The 17561-nt window shown below is 38.2% G+C and overlaps 3 protein-coding genes across 7 annotated transcripts; 2 read left to right on the forward strand and 1 right to left on the reverse strand.

Annotated features, from left to right (window-relative positions):
• Positions 1-3: 3 nt before the first annotated feature.
• Positions 4-6684, forward strand: olf186-M (Ki-ras-induced actin-interacting protein-IP3R-interacting domain olf186-M). Of its 5 annotated transcripts, XM_067348308.1 has the most exons (7): positions 4-178; positions 409-420; positions 1247-1541; positions 1642-1940; positions 3064-3282; positions 3358-4236; positions 5085-6684. In XM_067348308.1, exons 2-7 carry the CDS (start codon positions 411-413, stop codon positions 5159-5161), a joined length of 1779 nt encoding a protein of 592 aa, XP_067204409.1. In that variant the 5' UTR covers positions 4-178; positions 409-410; the 3' UTR covers positions 5162-6684. The 5 variants fall into 5 exon arrangements, with proteins under 5 accessions (XP_067204409.1, XP_012226274.2, XP_012226273.2 ...); XM_012370851.2 differs by having other exon boundaries at positions 5-178; positions 1660-1940; positions 3358-6684; XM_012370850.2 differs by having other exon boundaries at positions 10-178; positions 3358-6684.
• LOC105674501 (nucleolin) lies at positions 6160-10388 on the reverse strand. Its single transcript, XM_012370857.2, has 5 exons — positions 10104-10388; positions 8605-8859; positions 8339-8524; positions 8044-8171; positions 6160-7961 (listed from the first exon to the last, which is right to left on the reverse strand). Exons 1-5 carry the CDS (start codon positions 10215-10217, stop codon positions 7943-7945), a joined length of 702 nt encoding a protein of 233 aa, XP_012226280.1. The 5' UTR covers positions 10218-10388; the 3' UTR covers positions 6160-7942.
• A 417-nt stretch (positions 10389-10805) lies between these two features.
• On the forward strand, positions 10806-15649 carry LOC105674542 (dipeptidase 1-like). Its single transcript, XM_012370930.2, has 8 exons — positions 10806-11025; positions 11874-12000; positions 12821-12992; positions 13266-13703; positions 13994-14252; positions 14488-14572; positions 14694-14769; positions 15235-15649. The coding sequence occupies exons 1-8, from the start codon at positions 10942-10944 to the stop codon at positions 15470-15472; spliced, it is 1479 nt and encodes a 492-aa protein (XP_012226353.1). The 5' UTR covers positions 10806-10941; the 3' UTR covers positions 15473-15649.
• The last annotated feature ends 1912 nt before the right edge of the window (positions 15650-17561 follow it).

Below are 17561 nucleotides of genomic sequence, written 5' to 3' on the forward strand. Positions count from 1 at the left end.
GCGGACTGTCACGGACACCAACTGACACTGACAAGTGTGCTAGCTCAATCGCTCCGCGCCGCACACGAATCGCTCACGGTCGCGCAAACATGCGTTTCGAACCGCTCTGATTGCCCGCGAGGACATCACGCGCGTATCAGCGTCTAGATAGTGGCGTCGTCCGCCTAATTGAAGGAAGGTAAGCATCGCTTTTATGCGCTTCCCCTCGCACTCCAGGAGTCAATAAGCGTTTGTTAAATGCGATTCCGCGCTCGTTGAAATCTATCGCAATTTCGCAATCGCGGCGCACAAACGGCGTAAAACTTGAGTGAGCGTGCGATGCCTGTTACGTATGATAATAATGTATTATACGCGTCACATGCGCGCAGTTCTTTCTTACAATATTCTGTCCTCATGCTGCCCGGCAAGATATGGATCCAGGTATTTAGTCGACGAGCTTTCTGTTTTCGGGACAAATCTCTCACTCAGACTGTAGCGGATAGAATCGACTGTGCTTTGCAGCTTTCGTTGTGTAACAAATAAAGTTTCTCATACTGTGACATCATCTGCGAAGTATGCAGATGTGCAGAAACATTTTTTTCTTATCGATGTTATCGCTTTAATATTTACATTAAAATTATTGCGCATTTTATTTTAAACGCTTGTGACTTTTATCGGTGCATGTGCACAGCATCTCTGAAATATTAAAATATTAAGAGAATTGTGCAATGAAAAGTAGAACTTGCAAAAATTCGCAAAAATGGAACATTGTTTTGCTGCTATTATTATTTGCATTTTTATTTTGAGCGTTATATCATTATCATAATTGTAATGTGTGCAATTCTTAATGACAAAGTGCATGATAAAATTGCCTTCAACACATAGAAGTAAAAAAGTAATTTTATATAAAATGCTACTATAATTTTATACTATTGACTGATGTTTGAGCATCAAGATATTACAACAGCTATTACATAAAACTTGCGAGAAAGAGTGATCACTCTGTATCAGTCTGACGATAATTTATGCTTACAAAGATATTATTTTAGAGCAAAAATTTTATTTGTTTCACTTTATTGACCTTTTTATCTCGTGGATAAACCAATTGCTAGTTAAGAATATCACAGATATTTAATAATTCATAAAATAATTACAGTGAGATAGCAAATCTCCACTAATTATTACATTTTAATACGCGATTTTATTAATTAATGTGCGATGATTAACTCATAGAATTTTATTATAAATGTTGTTTATGCTTTATTAGAGAATGTGGGCAAGGAAACTATTCTAAAGGTGACAGATTGGCTGCGTGGAGTTTGGGAAATGAGACGGCGTGCCGGTGGACCGGTGCAACAATGGATTGACTCGATACCATTGTCCACAAAATCGGAGATCGCCATTGGCAGCGAGTGCCGGGAGCACGGCCCGAGCAAATCGTTAACACTAACAGAGCCTAAGGACATTCCGTTTCCTAAGGATCCAAAGCCTCCAAGTATGACTGTATCGGCGCCTATTAATGTTCCTAATTCTGCAGCAATGAATACACCAACACTTCCAAGGTATTATTAAGAAAAAAAAAAAAAAACAATTCGAAGATCAACATTGCTCTCTCATTACGAATCCGCGAAATTGAACCGTCGGTATTCATTTCAATTGCAGTTCGTTTCCTCATCACAGACTGGCGCGAGACGCGAGCTTTCAGTCGGACAGCAGTCACTGCAGCAGCGTTGAGAGTTTATTAGAATTACGAAAAGCGGATCCGACAGCGATCCTGCTCGATCTTGGTTTCGGCGGCTGCTCGGCCAGTCCGCAGGAGAACGGATCGGTTTCTCGCATTCCTAAACGGTTCCTTCAGCCATCGTCGTTACAAGGCATCGCTATAGACGAGTTCCTTAAGCAGCAGCAGCAAAGCAGCGAATCTTTTGATTCAGTATCTTTAGGATATAGAGGTCTAACAGGTAAGGTTGATTTTTTTTTCAGTGACAATTAAACTACATAGAAAATTTGAACTGTTCATTAAAGATTCAATTTTTTTTTTTTCTGTACAAATAATACAGATAAGAATAATTCCGCGTCGCTCTTACGATTTTACGATTATAACTTTATGAAATGTGTGTTGCAAACTCGCAGGAGTATTTTTTATGAACTTTATGACTGTTAAATTTTTATTTCTGGGTGTAAAATGTAAACAGACAGATATTTTGTCATACAGCATGATAATGTTATAGGAAACAGTAGCGCATTACGCGTGCCTACGCGTGTTCGACAACGCGGAAACTCCAGACCAAGTAATTTTGTAAGTCTCGCGTGAAAACTTGTGGCTAGAATTGTTTTGATGTGTTCTTATAAAGTTAATTTAATCATATTTATTTAGAAATGTATAGCTGTTTTTTTAATACTATTAGAGTTTTTTATTTGAGTAAGAGTTACAGCTTATTTCTGCTTAGATTGTTGTTGAGCTTGTGCTATTAAAGTCAATCAATATGCAATAGTTTGCTATTTTTACGTAGAAATTAATTTGTCTTAATATTATGTATGAATAGATTATTTATATAGATTTGTGTATAAATATATATATTAGATACTTTTAAAGATATTTCAAGATACACTCGATAATGCATAATTATATGCGCATAATAATAGGCTTCATCAAGTTGTGGAGATGTAATAATGTTATGTGTGTTTAGTTTTCGATCGATTTGCATGCATAATAGTATGATATTTGAAATTAATATGATAATATGTACTAATAGTAGTAGCACGGATTTATAAAACATAGTATTAGCTGTTGACGAGAAAATCTAATGAATATCTCGCAATGGTCATGTAAAGTAGCATTTAATTTTTTTTTTAATTTTAAGCGCGTGTAATGATTTGTTTTAAAAATACCCGGTTGCGATAACCCGAGAATTTATCGAATGTGATAGAATTGATCTGTGCAGTATCATTTTCAGCGTGCACTATGCATCTTTTCAGTGTTGCATTTTTTTAATCGTTAGTTTTATTTGTTTTATGGGTATTACACCAAATTCTCCACTAACTCTAATAAAGAGATATATATCTTTTTTACATTTCCCGAAGGATCACCATATGTAGCGCCGTCGGAAATTGTGCAAAAGATTATGGACCGCTTGCGGGAGCACGAAAGCCATGAAGGGGATACGAGTGCGTACAGCTGCGAACCGTGCAGTCCATCGCAGCAAAATGGCAGGCTCTCTGTTCTGTCTCCTGATAACAGGCAGTTCTTGGAACAGCAACGTTCCAGAAGTCCGGATATGCGCAACAAACGTATGATTATAGGTAAATAGGGGGAGCTAAGGCGAATAATTTCGTACCAACGTTCGACTTGTATAAATTGCGCCTCTTCTCTTGCAGGAGAAAAGTCGTTTGCCTTCGGATGCGACGGAAATTTAATTGAAATATCCACAAGTGGCACGAAACTTGCGTCCAGTGATGCGAAAGATGATGACGATAGCCTGTTGGATGCTAATGTATCTATAGAATTAAAGCAATCCTCTCCGGAAGAAAGTATAATGTCCCATTACTGGTACTTTTCGACGAATGACAAGAAGCTCACGAAACAGTTGTCGTTTGACGATACTGTCGAATTTCCTAAAGCTGACCAATTATCAAAAGACAATCTGGTGGACCCAAATAGCTCGGACATTGCTCAAAGTGGCACAAGTGTAGATGATAATAAACGAGAATATGATGCGTCGACTCCCACGTGCAAAAAATACGAGTTCCCTGACGTTCGTACGGCTAGCTACGGTTCCTTTGACACTTTGAAGAGTAAATTTTTGAAGAGTAAAATGCTCGAGGAGCGAAGATTTAGTGATGGCGCAATGCGCACCACTGAAAGCCAAAGTAAGGGAAGCACGTTAATAGAGAAAAGAAAAAGCTTCAAAAGACAGTCCAGAGTGTGTGATACAGCTGCGATGCATTATTGCGATCTGAGTCCTATTAGATCTAGCGTATCGAATGCAATATCTGAATCTAATATAGACAATGAAGAAGAAGAAGTATCGAATAATGTAACTAATAGTGCGCACCAACTAGATACATTAAAACCATTCGAGCCTACTGAGCGTAAAAGTGATCTGGAACCAACGATAGATACGGAATCTTCATCTGGAAAGCCTACTTGTACGCCTTCGCCATCGAGGATTAGCGAATCCATCGACAAGATAGAACGATCCTTAGCTACAGAGGCAGACTCAGCAGAGGAAGATTTAGCACCCAGCGATCATTCAGGTATGGAAGATAATCAAATTTGTTGTTATAAAAGTAGTGTGTGTACAGATTGTAAGCACGGTAAGAATTGCACAGATTGTTACTGTCACGCCGACAAACGGAAATATTGGAAAAAGATGGAAAAGATCATGCGGGAAAATAGAAAGTTGGAGGATATGCTAGCGAGAAGTAGAAGGGAGATGGCAGAAATTCGTGATATGCTGAGTAATGTTTTATCGGTTAGAATGGAACCAGGATTTTAAATGAACCGTCAAAAGATTGGATTTTTTGCCAGTTTTTGGTGAAAGAGAGAAATGGCTAACTATAGTTATCATCTTGTGATATAGGATATGTGTGTACTAGGGCAGAAAACTCTAATACCCTCATAAAATTTCGAGCTTTCTATACATTCAACATTTCGGACTGGTCTACTTCTCTATTTTAGAAATCGAATATTTTCGAAGCACGTGTTTTGTAAGACACAAAGAATATTTCTACGACCTATACACGAGAATAACGGATCTTTTAGCGTCTATTTTTAATTCAAAATATTAAGAAACACAAAAAATATGATATTACCTCTGTGCTAAGCGCGCCATAAAAAAATATTAGCACAAATCTTTTTATATATTTGCACCTTTATTCGCAACTCGTGCATTTTTTTACACATCTTAAAACGAGTTATAAATAAAGATGCAAATCCTGTTGAAGTATACAAATTTTATTTAATACTAGGTCAAAAAGATGAGTGCAATAAATCTAACGTTGCAATATTTCGTTGAACAGTGTATATTGCAATGAGTAAACATAAGTTTATGAGGTGAATGCGCATGAAATTGAACATATCAATGATATTATGGAAATATTAGTTAACAGGAGAGAAGAGAATTTTGCAATCGACAATTCGGATACCAATTCAGCGGCGATATTAAAGCACGTAAGATGATTGAGTTTTATGTCGTCTGGCTTTTTTGACAATTTGACTTTTGCTGCTGTGCAGATTTTATTCTGCAACTTACTCGAAACGACTGACCGACTCAGTCTATCTTGGCTTACTTTGGTTTTTTTTTTTTCTTTCTCTCTCCCTATCTCACTCTAATCGTCTCATTGTTGTGTGAATCCTATACATTCCCGTTACCATATCTAATATACTTGTTAAGTTTGAAATGTCGAATTAACGTTTGTTACCTTCTAATTATATTTGTTGATGGAGCATCTCGTTTTACCTCACGGTTGGCAAGCAATTTGTCACAGTTTTCCCTTGTTCACGTTTGGTAGTGTCTGTATAGTTTATTTAGTATTTTAGTCATATGTATTTTGTAATATACATGTGCATCAAAAAGAATTAACTGCATTAGAGCATAACAGTGGGAGCACGATCAAAATAGTGACGAAAGTTTGATACTTTCGTCAGTTTTCTAATAGGTGCGTACATTTCACAATAATAAGTTTTAATCATAACGAATACTAGCCACTTCATGCTTTATGCAAAAGGAATTTGAGATCTAGTCCTGTACCGTTACTGTGAACACAGTGATATCTAATTTTTAACTTTTCCTTGTATAACCAAGATAATAACTCCAAGAAATTTTAAGAAACTCATGGTTTTGAATATTAATTATTATATAATATATTAAGAATTAGTTCGTCCTGCCATAAATAATAAAGTCATCACTTCTTGATTATGGGTATTTTTACATCGTAATTGTAAATAATATATACATTTATTTAGTTTTAATGTATTTTTTTTTTAATCTAACATGATTTAGCAAAACGGCATAGTATAAGTAGCTGATATATTAAAAGAATCTCCGTATTAATTTCGTAAGAATTAATCAAGTGTGTTTATTGTGCAAATTATACGATAGTATAAATAGCAGAATAGCAGAATCATTTACAAAAATATATTTGGGCAGGAGCAGAAAAAATGTTAAGTACATTAAATTAATATATATTTATATATTGTGTTATTAAATGTATATGTTTGTCCACTTTTTACTTAATGCATAAAATGCTAACATCAATTGGAAGTTTATTTGATATTACTAAGTGCGTTTTTACTCAATTTTTCTTAAGTCATAACACTCACATCGTCACTCAATAAAGGAAATTGCATTTTTTTATTTAATCGCAATATATAATCAAATTGTAATTAGCACAGAGATTACAAGATTATAATCAAAACGATTCAGTACAAATCATAAACTTTGGAACGTTATTTAACTTTTACATAATGAACTTTTTACACAGTAAACATCCACTTTTTACATAATAAGTCGATAATATATTCTGTACTTATGATATTTTTCTCGTTTCTTGCACAATTATTAAGTGATGAAGTCCAAATAAGATACATATTATCTATAGTAGTACAGAGAGAGAAAGTAGTTATACAAACAGAATAGGAGCACTCTAGAAGTAAGGTACAATTGTACAACTGTGGGAGAACTCAATAAATATTTACCACAATTGGATGTCCAATTTTTTCATGTATATTATCCATGATTCGTACTTATTGGATTTATCAGCTAAACGCACGTTGCGTAACACTTCATAGAAACAAATAGTAATTTGTTTTTACCCTTTCCCCGCTTATAAAGAATAAATTATGCTAAGAAAAAAGGAAAAATTGGTCAAAGAACACACCTGAAGTGGATCTTAAATATATTATATATATTTGTATAAATGTCTTTTGAGTTATATATAATATAATCATACATAAAAGCATGTCAATTTTTAAAAAATAGTATGTTAATTGACAAAATAATGCGGGATTACTTGTAACGATAAATATAATAAGATAAATTGATCATCGATAACGGCGTAACTTACCGATTTTTCCTCTTTCCCTAGCCTAACTTATTCTTAACAAATTCGATAAAAGATCTAAATGCAGATTATTACTGGAAGTGTTTTCTAGATTTTGTTACATCTTACGATTAAGTGTACGCACAAGAACTGACTCAGCGTCGCCCGTAGCAGTTAGGGGAACCATAGTAAATATTGCCTGCAGAATTCATTATTCTCTTCATACCGCTCTGAATGTTGGCGTTGTTCTTGACTTTAATCTTGGAGCTGATCAAAGAAAGATATGTACGAATAAATGATGCATTTCACTATATATTCATATTCAGTCAACTGATCTCGACTGTTCATACTGTTTCTTTGTATTTTTGCTATCATATCGAATACTATTCATTTGCGATGACATGTTGGTTCCATTTATTTCTGTCTAAGGGCGCGCTTAAAATAGCCACATAGGTCGCAAGGCCAATGCTCTGTAAAATAAAGCTTAAATTATGAGTAGACTAACGATAGCGTCTTAAAAAAAAAAATGAACATCAACATGCATCCATTACATTAGGTAACATTGATTTCTGTCCAAGACGTGAAACATTTGTAAATCAATCGATATTTGCCGAACTCTGTAAATACATATGCACGCGAGTAGCTCTAATAACTTAAGCTCACACACATATTTTTGTCAGAGACGTGAATTATAGCTAAAGCTACCCCCAGTAATAAATTCAAAGAGCCATGGTCCACCCGATATTAAGTTTCGAACATAAATTTGCTACAGTACCATGTCGATCTGCGTCCGTGTGTGTATGTGTGAGTAAACTTTAAATATGGTTCGTAGATGGTGTACATGTAGATGTGATGTTCCTTCCATTGTCGCGTGTTTTCTTAAACGTATATAAACAAATAAGATCATACTCAATCTAATTTAGTCTTCTTTATCATCTCTGAAACAGGCAAAAAATAACAATTCATCAATATTTAGCATCAATTATAGTTATGGATTAGCGCAAAATGCAATCTACGTACTTTACAACTTCTTGATGTTGCGTCGGATCAAAGTGAAGTTCAACAATTGTTTCTTGTCTACTTTGCACTTTGAAAGTCACCTGAACTGCTATATAATTATCTTTGTTACTAATTTGCCATCCAGAATACTGAAAGTAAATACACTTTGTATGAGATTTATTTATATTTATACATACAATTGATGCGAAGCCATGTAGATCTATCTAATATCGATTCATGCATTTGAATTTAAGGGGAATCAATTTGATTAATAGTAGGATGCTTCATATTTAGTTCTGAAAAACAATGTACTTACTGTCGTTGTGCTTTTGTACAGTACTTTTCCATCTTCTTCAAAGGGTAAAAATTTTTGGAGTAGCGCTTTTCCATCTATCCTCCATAAAGTTGGATAAGGGCTTGATTCTACATCGGATTTACCCTTATTAGATGTCTTATTCTTATTAGGTCCAAGATCAGCTTTTGCGAGAACAAATGAACCAGACTGCAAGAAAGATCAGTGAGATGTTGATATTAAAAAGAGATATTAATTCATCGGATATTGATCTTGGTGTGATTACGCACTGTATAGTCTTTTGGAGCTTCTCCTGTCTCATTACAACTGTTATCGTCGGAATCTTCATCATCTTCATCCTCTTTGTCATCTTCCTCTTTCTTAGAGCGCCTTTTTCTTTTTGGTTTTCTCCCTGTGTCAGAATCAGATTCGTCATCTTCTTCCTCCTCCTCTTCCTCCTCTTCGTCTTCTTCTTCTTCCTCCTCCTCTTCAGAGTGTTGCCGTTTTTTTGCTGCTCCTCTTTGTGGTCTTGGTTTAGCGCCACTCTGTATGAAATTCAAAGTAACATTACACCAATAAGATAAAAATAATAACATAAAATTTATCGGAGATAGAGAATGCTGAAAAATAGAAAGGATGAGAGGAAAGGGATGGTGAAGAAGACAGAAAGGGAAAGAGCCTGTTAAAATTAGAATGTAGAGAGCTAACTTTAACTGTGGTGATTAAGTTAGTATGTAGGTTAATGTGTAAATTCGTTTTATGAAGCATTAGAGTACATAAAAAAATAATATGTAAGCAATAGTAATTAAACAACAAATATAACAGCAATTGTTGTGAGAAAAAGCGAATGTAACTCTCAAGGGATCAAATAAATTCATTTCTCCATCTATAAAATTTGTGATTGCTAAATATTCAGTGCAATAAAATAATTATTTATATTAAACAGAACCGAAAGTAATTATTTGTATCAAGAAAGTATTAAAAGTTGTTTCTGTTAATACAAGCAATTGTTAAATGGGACTCATATATTTAATAAACAACGAAGCAGTATTTTAAAGACGCCTTTCTGATATTTCTTTTTAAATGCATATCTAAAACTTTAAATACATTGATATATGATTACATGTCTATTAAAAGCATGCTGGAAGTTGCAGCGCGCGACATTGGCTTTCCTCGGGCGATTTGAAAAGCTCGCCGATCGGCGCCACCGAGCGGCCGACCGGCCGGCAACGATGGCCGCCGCGATGCGGGCGAGCCGGAGCGCGGAGCTGGACAAGCAGCTCTACCTCGAAAAATACGTTCTAACAGCGCGGCGTCGTCGCCGTGCGGGAAACCGCACGCCGCAGACACGAACTCGGGCTTGGCGCGAAAACGCGCCGGAAACGGCGAAGTGCGCACGAGGGGTCTCATCTCGCGCGCGCTTCGCACGGCGGTGACATGAAAAGAACCGCCGCCGCCGCCGTCGTCGCCGCTACGCTTCACTCGATACATTCGCGGAGCACAGGTGTTTTCACCCAGAATGACCCAAAACGTACTAGCGCTGGCGGAAATCGGGCGTAGGGGTGATTTTTTTTCGCCAGCGCGTCCAATTCACTCGGAAATATCTGCCGAGAGTCGGCGGCATGAGGGCCCAGCCACGTTACTTCGACGAACGCTTTGTCGCGCGAATGGCATCGCGGAAGGATCGCGATGATCCGTGATCGGCCGATCGCCGTTTGGACGAACGGAGCGAAGACTCGACGGCGACGAGGCATCGTGCGACAATGCGGCGCGCGAGAATGGATTTTACCTCGGGTTCGCCTTCGGGAGTCCACTCCTCTTCGGAAGCGGCCTCGACCTCCGGATCGTCCGGGTCGTCCACCTCGTAATCGTCGTCGTCCGAATGGTCCCTGATCTTCTTCATATTGCCTTTGCGCGGAATGTTTGTTGATGGTATAATAACACTACCCACGAGAGCACGCCGGATGCGAATTACACTGGCGAAAACTGCGAAGAACGACGTGCACGAAATATCGCAAACAATATGGCGGTCGGTAAGGGAGGAGGGGAGAAGCGCTCTTTCCGCTCTTTATTATCGTGGATTCGTGGACGGCGTGGCGCCGCGGCTGCGGAAACGGTCTCCGGATGGCGACACCGTCGCTGGCCGTGCGCGGAGACGTGATCTTGCAATGGCCGACCGCGGGAAGGCAAGTCGGAAAATCATTTTGAAAAAAGAAGCAATTTTTCATTAATTCAATCACTGCGAACGGTTTATATACTTTGCTGTAAATTCTCGATGGATCTCGGATCATTGGTAATATTTCGGATCTTTGAGTATTGAAACTTCAAACAAGCTATCCGACACGTATAATATTAATGCGAAAATAATCTTTTGATAGCGTATGATGATAAATTCATGCAACATGCAATTATCAAATCGCAGATTAACAAGCAGCTTTATTGCCCACAACTTTAATTGACAAACATTTTTTAGATTTGTATCGTTTTGCAAGTTGGGTCGATATGAGGTTGACGCTTGCGCCGACGCTCGATGCGTCGAGACGCCGTTCCTTCAGTATTTACGGTAGCGGCGAAAACCCTCGCAAGGGAAAGGAACGGACGGACGGACGGTGGGATCAGGGAGGAAAATGTTCGAGCTGTATGGTGTTGATAAAGATGGCATGGTTTATCGGTCGCCGCCGCCCAGGCGAAAAGAAGTCGACATTCTGGAGGTAAGTAGAACAACGATGTGCGTTATTAAAAATCTCTCGTTAATTACATTGGTCTTGAAAGCTTTCTCCTAATTGCTGTGCGACGGGTGTGCAGGATTTCAGAGAATATTCGCCGAAATATAACTTGTAAAGCATTTTTCTAATTGATAGTTAATGATGAACATATATATGTATATATATATACACACACATGCTGTATTCTTATGCATTTTATTTTTAAATAATGTAAATTAAGTACAACCGAGTTCAATTTTAGTATTTCAATAATGCTGCTTATTTTCTTTCGTAATAATGTTGGAAAATTTAGAGGAATCTAAAAGAATTTAATAAAAGAGCTATGTTTTTATAAGAATGTTTAGCGACAGAGTTTTTTTTAATATTTTTTTTGCTATTATTAGTAATTTCAGAAATATTTGGTCTAAAAATAAGAGTTTTTAATTGCATCAAGATATTATTTCTAGTAAACCTTACATCAAGATGTAATGATAGTTTGATAACTTTATGAAAAAATTGTTATAATTAATATTTGTAAGAACGATTATGATACTTTGATAAGTTTGGCTGAAAGCAATTTTTTCATAAAGTTATCAAACTATCAATTTTACCAAAATAATTTTTGTTATTTGCGAGAAGTCCAAGATGTCTTATGTAAAGTAGTTTACTGCATTTATTCCTCTTTTTCAAGGCAAACGTGTTTTTCTTTGGTGTCTTTCCTATTAACACCGGCATAATGCGACATTTGTTCAATGCGGATAAATAGTTACGCAATCTTATTTGCAATCTTAGATTCACGTAGATGATGTTGACGCTGTTTGTAAATAGCTTTGTAAATTATCGCATTTTTACAGACTTGCTTGCAACTCTCCTCACCAGAACTCATGAGAAAATTGCCTAATGGCGATGCGCTTCATCACATCAAGGACACGGGTGTTTCGACTTCCTTCAACAAGGCTAAGGAACCGCCTAGAGAGAGCAGTGAGTACATAAAAAATTATTCCTGTGCGCTAAATTGAAATATCCGAAAATCTATCGCGTGTGAAAAGATTTTCTTTTACCTCCTTAATGTCACTTCTTCCAATTGCAGAGCAGAAAGATTTTATTTTATTAAAATATTTTACATTAAAATCAATTCAACAAAGCGAATGTGCTCATATATTATTTAAACAATCATTACATAAAGAAAATAATTGAATTTCGAGCCTTCTAGCGTCAGATTCACTTGAATATAGGTTTTATAGCGACCTACTTGTTTCGCGTGAACGATTTAGTTATGCTATTATTAAATGACGATCGAGACAAAGTGTTAAATCGGATTAATACAGATTTAATTCCACCCTGTTGCGCTTGAACTCTGAACGCTTTCTCGATTGTCCTATCATTCCCGTCACACCCGTCGTTCCCGATGACCGAACGATTTTCGTTGTTTCTTTCTTTTCTCCAATTTCTCACGTCAACGAGCTCGTTTATGTAAAATCGCCGCGAGCGAGGGAAGAAAAGCTGCTTAGCGATGAGAAACGACGAGCGTGGCGAGACGAGCGATAGTTTCGTGAGTTTGATATGATTTCTATTCACGGCTCGACGATCTCCCCGATTGTGTCGATAGCATACTCGGCCGCAAAGCTGACAGATCGAAGCCACGGTGATTTCACGTCCGGATAGATACGGTCTACGCTCGGCTGATCTTCCTCGGTCTGGGAAGATTCCGTTACGGTTGTCCTTGCAACACGCTCTTTACCGATTTTAGACGGGATATTAATAATTAGCATATTAACGTACGTGTAATATAATATTGCAGGACGAAGTATTGTGAGAAAATGGGTGGTGATGACTGGATTCTTCTTCCTCGGATGTGCCTTAGTGGCTGGAGTTGGTCTGCCTCTCGCCTTGGAACTTCGGAGTTCGCATTTGCTGGAAGCCAGATTGCAGGTGGTCCGGCGAATGTTGTCAGAAGTTCCTCTCATCGACGGGTAAGTTGTATCTTGTATAAATTGTTAGAGAATATACAGATCTTTTTCGCTGGATTAAAATAGATTTCTAAAAGTTTGCACGCGATATTTTATCGCAATGCCGGAGAACAGCTGATTCTCAATCTTCTACGAATATATACGAGATATTTGATCAACTAAAACACTTATTTTGTGAAAATTTTTTATATTTATCTAAATTTTGACAATAAAAATTGTTATCGAGTTATTTATTGGAAAAATATTAAACTTTCACACTTCGTGTTCGTCTGTCAGACACAACGACTTCGCCTGGAATCTTCGTAAACACCGCGGCAGCACGAAGCTGAACAGCTTCCCCTTCGACGAGGACTTGTCGCGCAATGCCAGCTGGGGCCCGCAATGGCAGACCGATTTGATTCGCCTGGAGCAGGGAATCGTCGGCGCGCAATTCTGGTCGGCCTACGTGCCGTGCGAGGCGCAATTCCTGGACGCTGTGCAGCTCACCCTCGAGCAGATTGACGTCGTGCGCAGGCTCACGGCGCGCTACCCCAAGCGAATCCGCCTAGTGACGACGAGCGGCGAGCTGGAGAACGCTCATCGGGACGGGGTGATCGCCAGCCTGGTGGGAATAGAGGGTGGCCACAGCATCGGCACCTCCATGGCGGTGCTGAGGAGCTTCCATCGGCTGGGCGCGCGCTACATGACCCTGACCCACAAGTGCAACACGCCGTGGTGAGTTCCGAAGATTGGTGTCTCTCTGTTCGCGGGACGCGCACACGAGCGTTGCGTGATAATAACAGTGAAAAAGAGCGGGCCTTGGGAAAGAAATTGGCATTTTCTTATTGGCTAATGTTCGTCGTTTCATCACAGATGTCGAACAGCTTAATAAATGGGAATTCATAAGAACTCGCTACAAAGCTCGCTACTTTCAGTTTTGACTTAAAAAAAAAAATCCTATTTCTTTCAAATTAAAATTTTGATTTGACGTGATCAAATGGCAAAGAATCAATGCTGATTTTTAGGGCCGATTCATGTTCCACTGATGATCCGAATACGGATGTGGCCTCAGAGTTCCACAGCGACGGCCTCTCGGCGTTTGGCAAGATGGTCGTACGAGAGCTAAATCGGCTCGGCATGCTCGTAGATCTTTCTCACGTCTCGGTGAAGACGATGAAGGACGCCCTCGCGGTGACAAAGGCACCGGTTATCTTCTCGCACAGCGCCGCTAAAGCGCTCTGCAATTCCTCGAGCAACGTCCCGGACGACGTACTACGGAATTTGGTAAGCAGGAGAAAATCACTCCGACAATTCTCCACTAAACGTATAAATAAATTTAACGTTAAATCAGCCTGGAATTTAACTTTAAATAATTTTGTTGAAGGAATTGATCTTCTTCCTAACTGAATGTTTGTTCATTTTGAACTTCTGTTGTAAAAAATAAGGAATTATTTCTCATCGCGACACACAACATTTGGCCGAGGCTCAATCGTGCGGCTTTTATCTTTGTTTTCTCTAGTCTCTCAACGGTGGTCTGGTTATGGTCAGTTTCGACAGCGCACATTTGAGCTGCGACGATAAGGCTACCATGTATGACATCATAGGTATGTAAGTAGCGCGGCGTGGAGTAAAACATGAGAAAGATCAAAACGTCGTAGTAAACATCAAAAATTCAGAGATAAAGAATGACCGAGATTCAACACGCTCCCGCGTATCTTTTTACAGCCCACATCAATCACATCAGACGAACAGCTGGCGTGAACCACGTGGGTCTCGGCGCGGGTTACGATGGAATTCTAAGGTAGCTAAAGACACGCCAGCGTTTTACCATATCGTACGCTAACGCACAATGACACTAATACATCTTCGAGAAAATTACGTAACACAATCACTTTTCGATTGCATATTCACAATTTGTCTCAATATTGATTTTATTTTACGTAAGTTAATTAAAATATTTTGCTACAAACTTGCGATAATTAATGATTATTTCGCTAATGCAGTTTTAATTCCTTATTGTAAAACTTTTGCAATCTTGTTCGCAATTTTTTCTCAAATCCGCTTCCGTCTACCATTTGTATTCATTAAATTCACATTTATTGTACATTTATTGCTTATATAAGCAAATAACAGTAACAAATTTAATATTTTAATGTTTAATGTAAAAAATAATTTCAAGATTTTTTTGATTACATAACATATTTTTATATAAAAGTACGAGTTTAATGGATTTAAAGGGCTAAAGCAAATACTTGCACTTATTCAGGCCACCGACAGAATTGCCGGACGTCTCCGGCTATCCTTTGCTGCTGGCCGAGTTGACCAGAGATCGCCGATGGTCCGCGACAGATATAAAGAAGCTGGTGGGCGGAAATTTGTTGCGCGTTCTCAAAGAAGTGGAAAATCACGCGGCAACCCTCTTGCACCAGTTTCCGACGGAGGAGTGGATTCCTCAGGATCAACTCATAGAGGACAACGCCTTTTGCAGATATCACGACGCGTAAGGGCGCCTACTATGCCTACTTCCGGTCTCGACGCTGTCATTTGGTTTCTACGAAGCATCGTTTCGTTAAAAAAAAAAAAAAAATGAGAAGAAGAAACACGTACTTTGAACTGTATCGTCTTTGTACCTGGAACTCCCCAATCGTTTTACATTTTTAATAAAATAGCGATAGACTCTCCGCAGTCTGTTCAAGCTCTCCCTTCTCTTTGTCCCACGCAGCCGACATGATTTTAATAATTTCCAAATAATTTCTTTTTTTTTAGGAGTCTCTTTGTTTGATTTTTGGATGCACAACAGATTTTAGGATTCGCCCGGCATGCAAATTAGTTCAAATTTTCTTTTCCCGGAAGAAATTCACATGCGAAGTGTTCATCGGTATGTTTTTTTCAACAACTTTAACATAAATTAAGAATTTTCAACATGTACAATATAATTTGTACAATAGTGTTTGCAATACATTGCGCACATAAGACATAAATTGTTGCCCTATAATTTTTTCTCGCGCACTTTTCAGTTTTGAGTCTCGCTCGACGCGGTGACAAATACGGATCCATGGATCGATGAGCATATTTTGAATCGCCGCACTATCGGTTCAGTTGCATCACACCCAATTGAGTTTATATCAAAATGGATGTTAACAGTTAAGTCAATTTACCTTGTCTTGAGTCTCCTCTCCGCGCGCACCGTCACATAATGTATGTTGAAGCAATTATTTAATCCCGCACACGCACATTTGCAGATACGCATGTGCATGCGCGCACACGACGCCACGGGCTAACAGAGGCGGACAAGTCGCAATATGTCAATTACATCGTTTAATTTTTAACTCGAGGCTTATATTTCAATCGGGGACGGCGCCGTAAATAATCGGGCCTGATCTGCTATCTGAATCTCGTACAGCACTTTGAGGGTAACAAGTAAGTTGCGGAAGCTACGACGACGTTTGAATAATTCATACTTTGCGGGAGGTGATGCCGCGCCGAGATTATTAATGATACGTACTGCTCTTTGTACGCGCCCTTTCGCGCACACTCATATTAATAATTAATCGATGCAAAGTCATTGAACCTGAATAACTGTGCGAGCGGTTTTATATCGGGGATTATCGAATGTAGTACAATAGACACGGCCGCTGAAATATTTTCTAGCGCAGTCTCTTCGTTCAATTAAAATGTCACTTTCTTTGTTCGCCTCCGTCCTACTTCAAAGCGAACGTAATTAGCAGTTTTGCTGACAGGATAATTCTCTCGCATGGTGAAATCTCTGGCTGTTACAATTTAAGCACATTAAGCAAGATTCGTAACTTGTGAATTACGGTCAGACTCGAATATAAATATTTCAGAAAATGAAAACTCGTACGTTTCGAATCGGCGGCTCGGTCTTAATCGAATCATAATTTCGAGATACATTTTGAAGTAACATAAAGAATTTTATGTTAATCGCGTATTCTTTAATTCTTAAACGCCAACTACTCAAGAAATCATTGCTCCAACTTTCTACAGATAAGAACGAATTAATTCTAATAAGATACTCCCGTCGTAGCGGCATTAGATGGTACATTTTTCAGAAATCATGAAAGTGTTACATTGACCACAAATGCGCATCGTGCTTTCGCTCTCATCGTTGCTAACGTGTTCATGTGGGTCACGTACACTGTAAAATATATCGCAATATTTTTGCCTTTTGAGTGCAACCAAATAAGCGCATCATCCGATTACTTTCTTTTCTAAAAACATTACTCAATAACGCAATCTTAAGCAGTCAATGAAGCGCAATAAACCACATTTTGGATTTTGTTGACAAAGAAGTAAGTTCGCTCGATTACATTTCATAATCGTTTTTTTTTTTTGCTTATTTAATCGTTATTCTCACTCGATTACGTCAAATATTCGACAAAATGCTATTACCTGTCACGTCCTGACATTGACAAATTATTTTCTTAGGTATGCTTTTTTTTATTCAAGTAAGATGGATGTATGCGCATTTTTCTCAAAAAGAAGAAAAAAAGAAAACGCGATTAAAAGATAAACTATCGTTCTGGAATAAATAAAACTGATTCCATACGAAAAATACTATAAAAAGTAAGAGCA

Source organism: Linepithema humile, chromosome 1, assembly GCF_040581485.1.
Source record: "Linepithema humile isolate Giens D197 chromosome 1, Lhum_UNIL_v1.0, whole genome shotgun sequence".
Lineage (NCBI taxonomy): Eukaryota > Metazoa > Arthropoda > Insecta > Hymenoptera > Formicidae > Linepithema > Linepithema humile.

What these genes read in the sequence shown, in the direction of transcription:
- olf186-M (XM_012370850.2), top strand. An exon ending in AGGATATAGAGGTCTAACAG is followed by an intron (nt 1,941 to 3,063) that starts GTAAGGTTGATT and finishes CATTTCCCGAAG; the next exon opens with GATCACCATATGTAGCGCCG. An exon ending in CAACAAACGTATGATTATAG is followed by an intron (nt 3,283 to 3,357) that starts GTAAATAGGGGG and finishes CTTCTCTTGCAG; the next exon opens with GAGAAAAGTCGTTTGCCTTC.
- LOC105674501 (XM_012370857.2), bottom strand. Translation starts at nt 10,217, where the DNA reads ATGAAGAAGATCAGGGACCATTCGGACGACGACGATTACGAGGTGGAC. An exon ending in CTCCCGAAGGCGAACCCGAG is followed by an intron (nt 8,860 to 10,103) that starts GTAAAATCCATT and finishes AATTTCATACAG; the next exon opens with AGTGGCGCTAAACCAAGACC. An exon ending in AAGCTCCAAAAGACTATACA is followed by an intron (nt 8,525 to 8,604) that starts GTGCGTAATCAC and finishes TCTTTCTTGCAG; the next exon opens with TCTGGTTCATTTGTTCTCGC.
- LOC105674542 (XM_012370930.2), top strand. Translation starts at nt 10,942, where the DNA reads ATGTTCGAGCTGTATGGTGTTGATAAAGATGGCATGGTTTATCGGTCG. An exon ending in AAGAAGTCGACATTCTGGAG is followed by an intron (nt 11,026 to 11,873) that starts GTAAGTAGAACA and finishes GCATTTTTACAG; the next exon opens with ACTTGCTTGCAACTCTCCTC. An exon ending in CACAAGTGCAACACGCCGTG is followed by an intron (nt 13,704 to 13,993) that starts GTGAGTTCCGAA and finishes GCTGATTTTTAG; the next exon opens with GGCCGATTCATGTTCCACTG.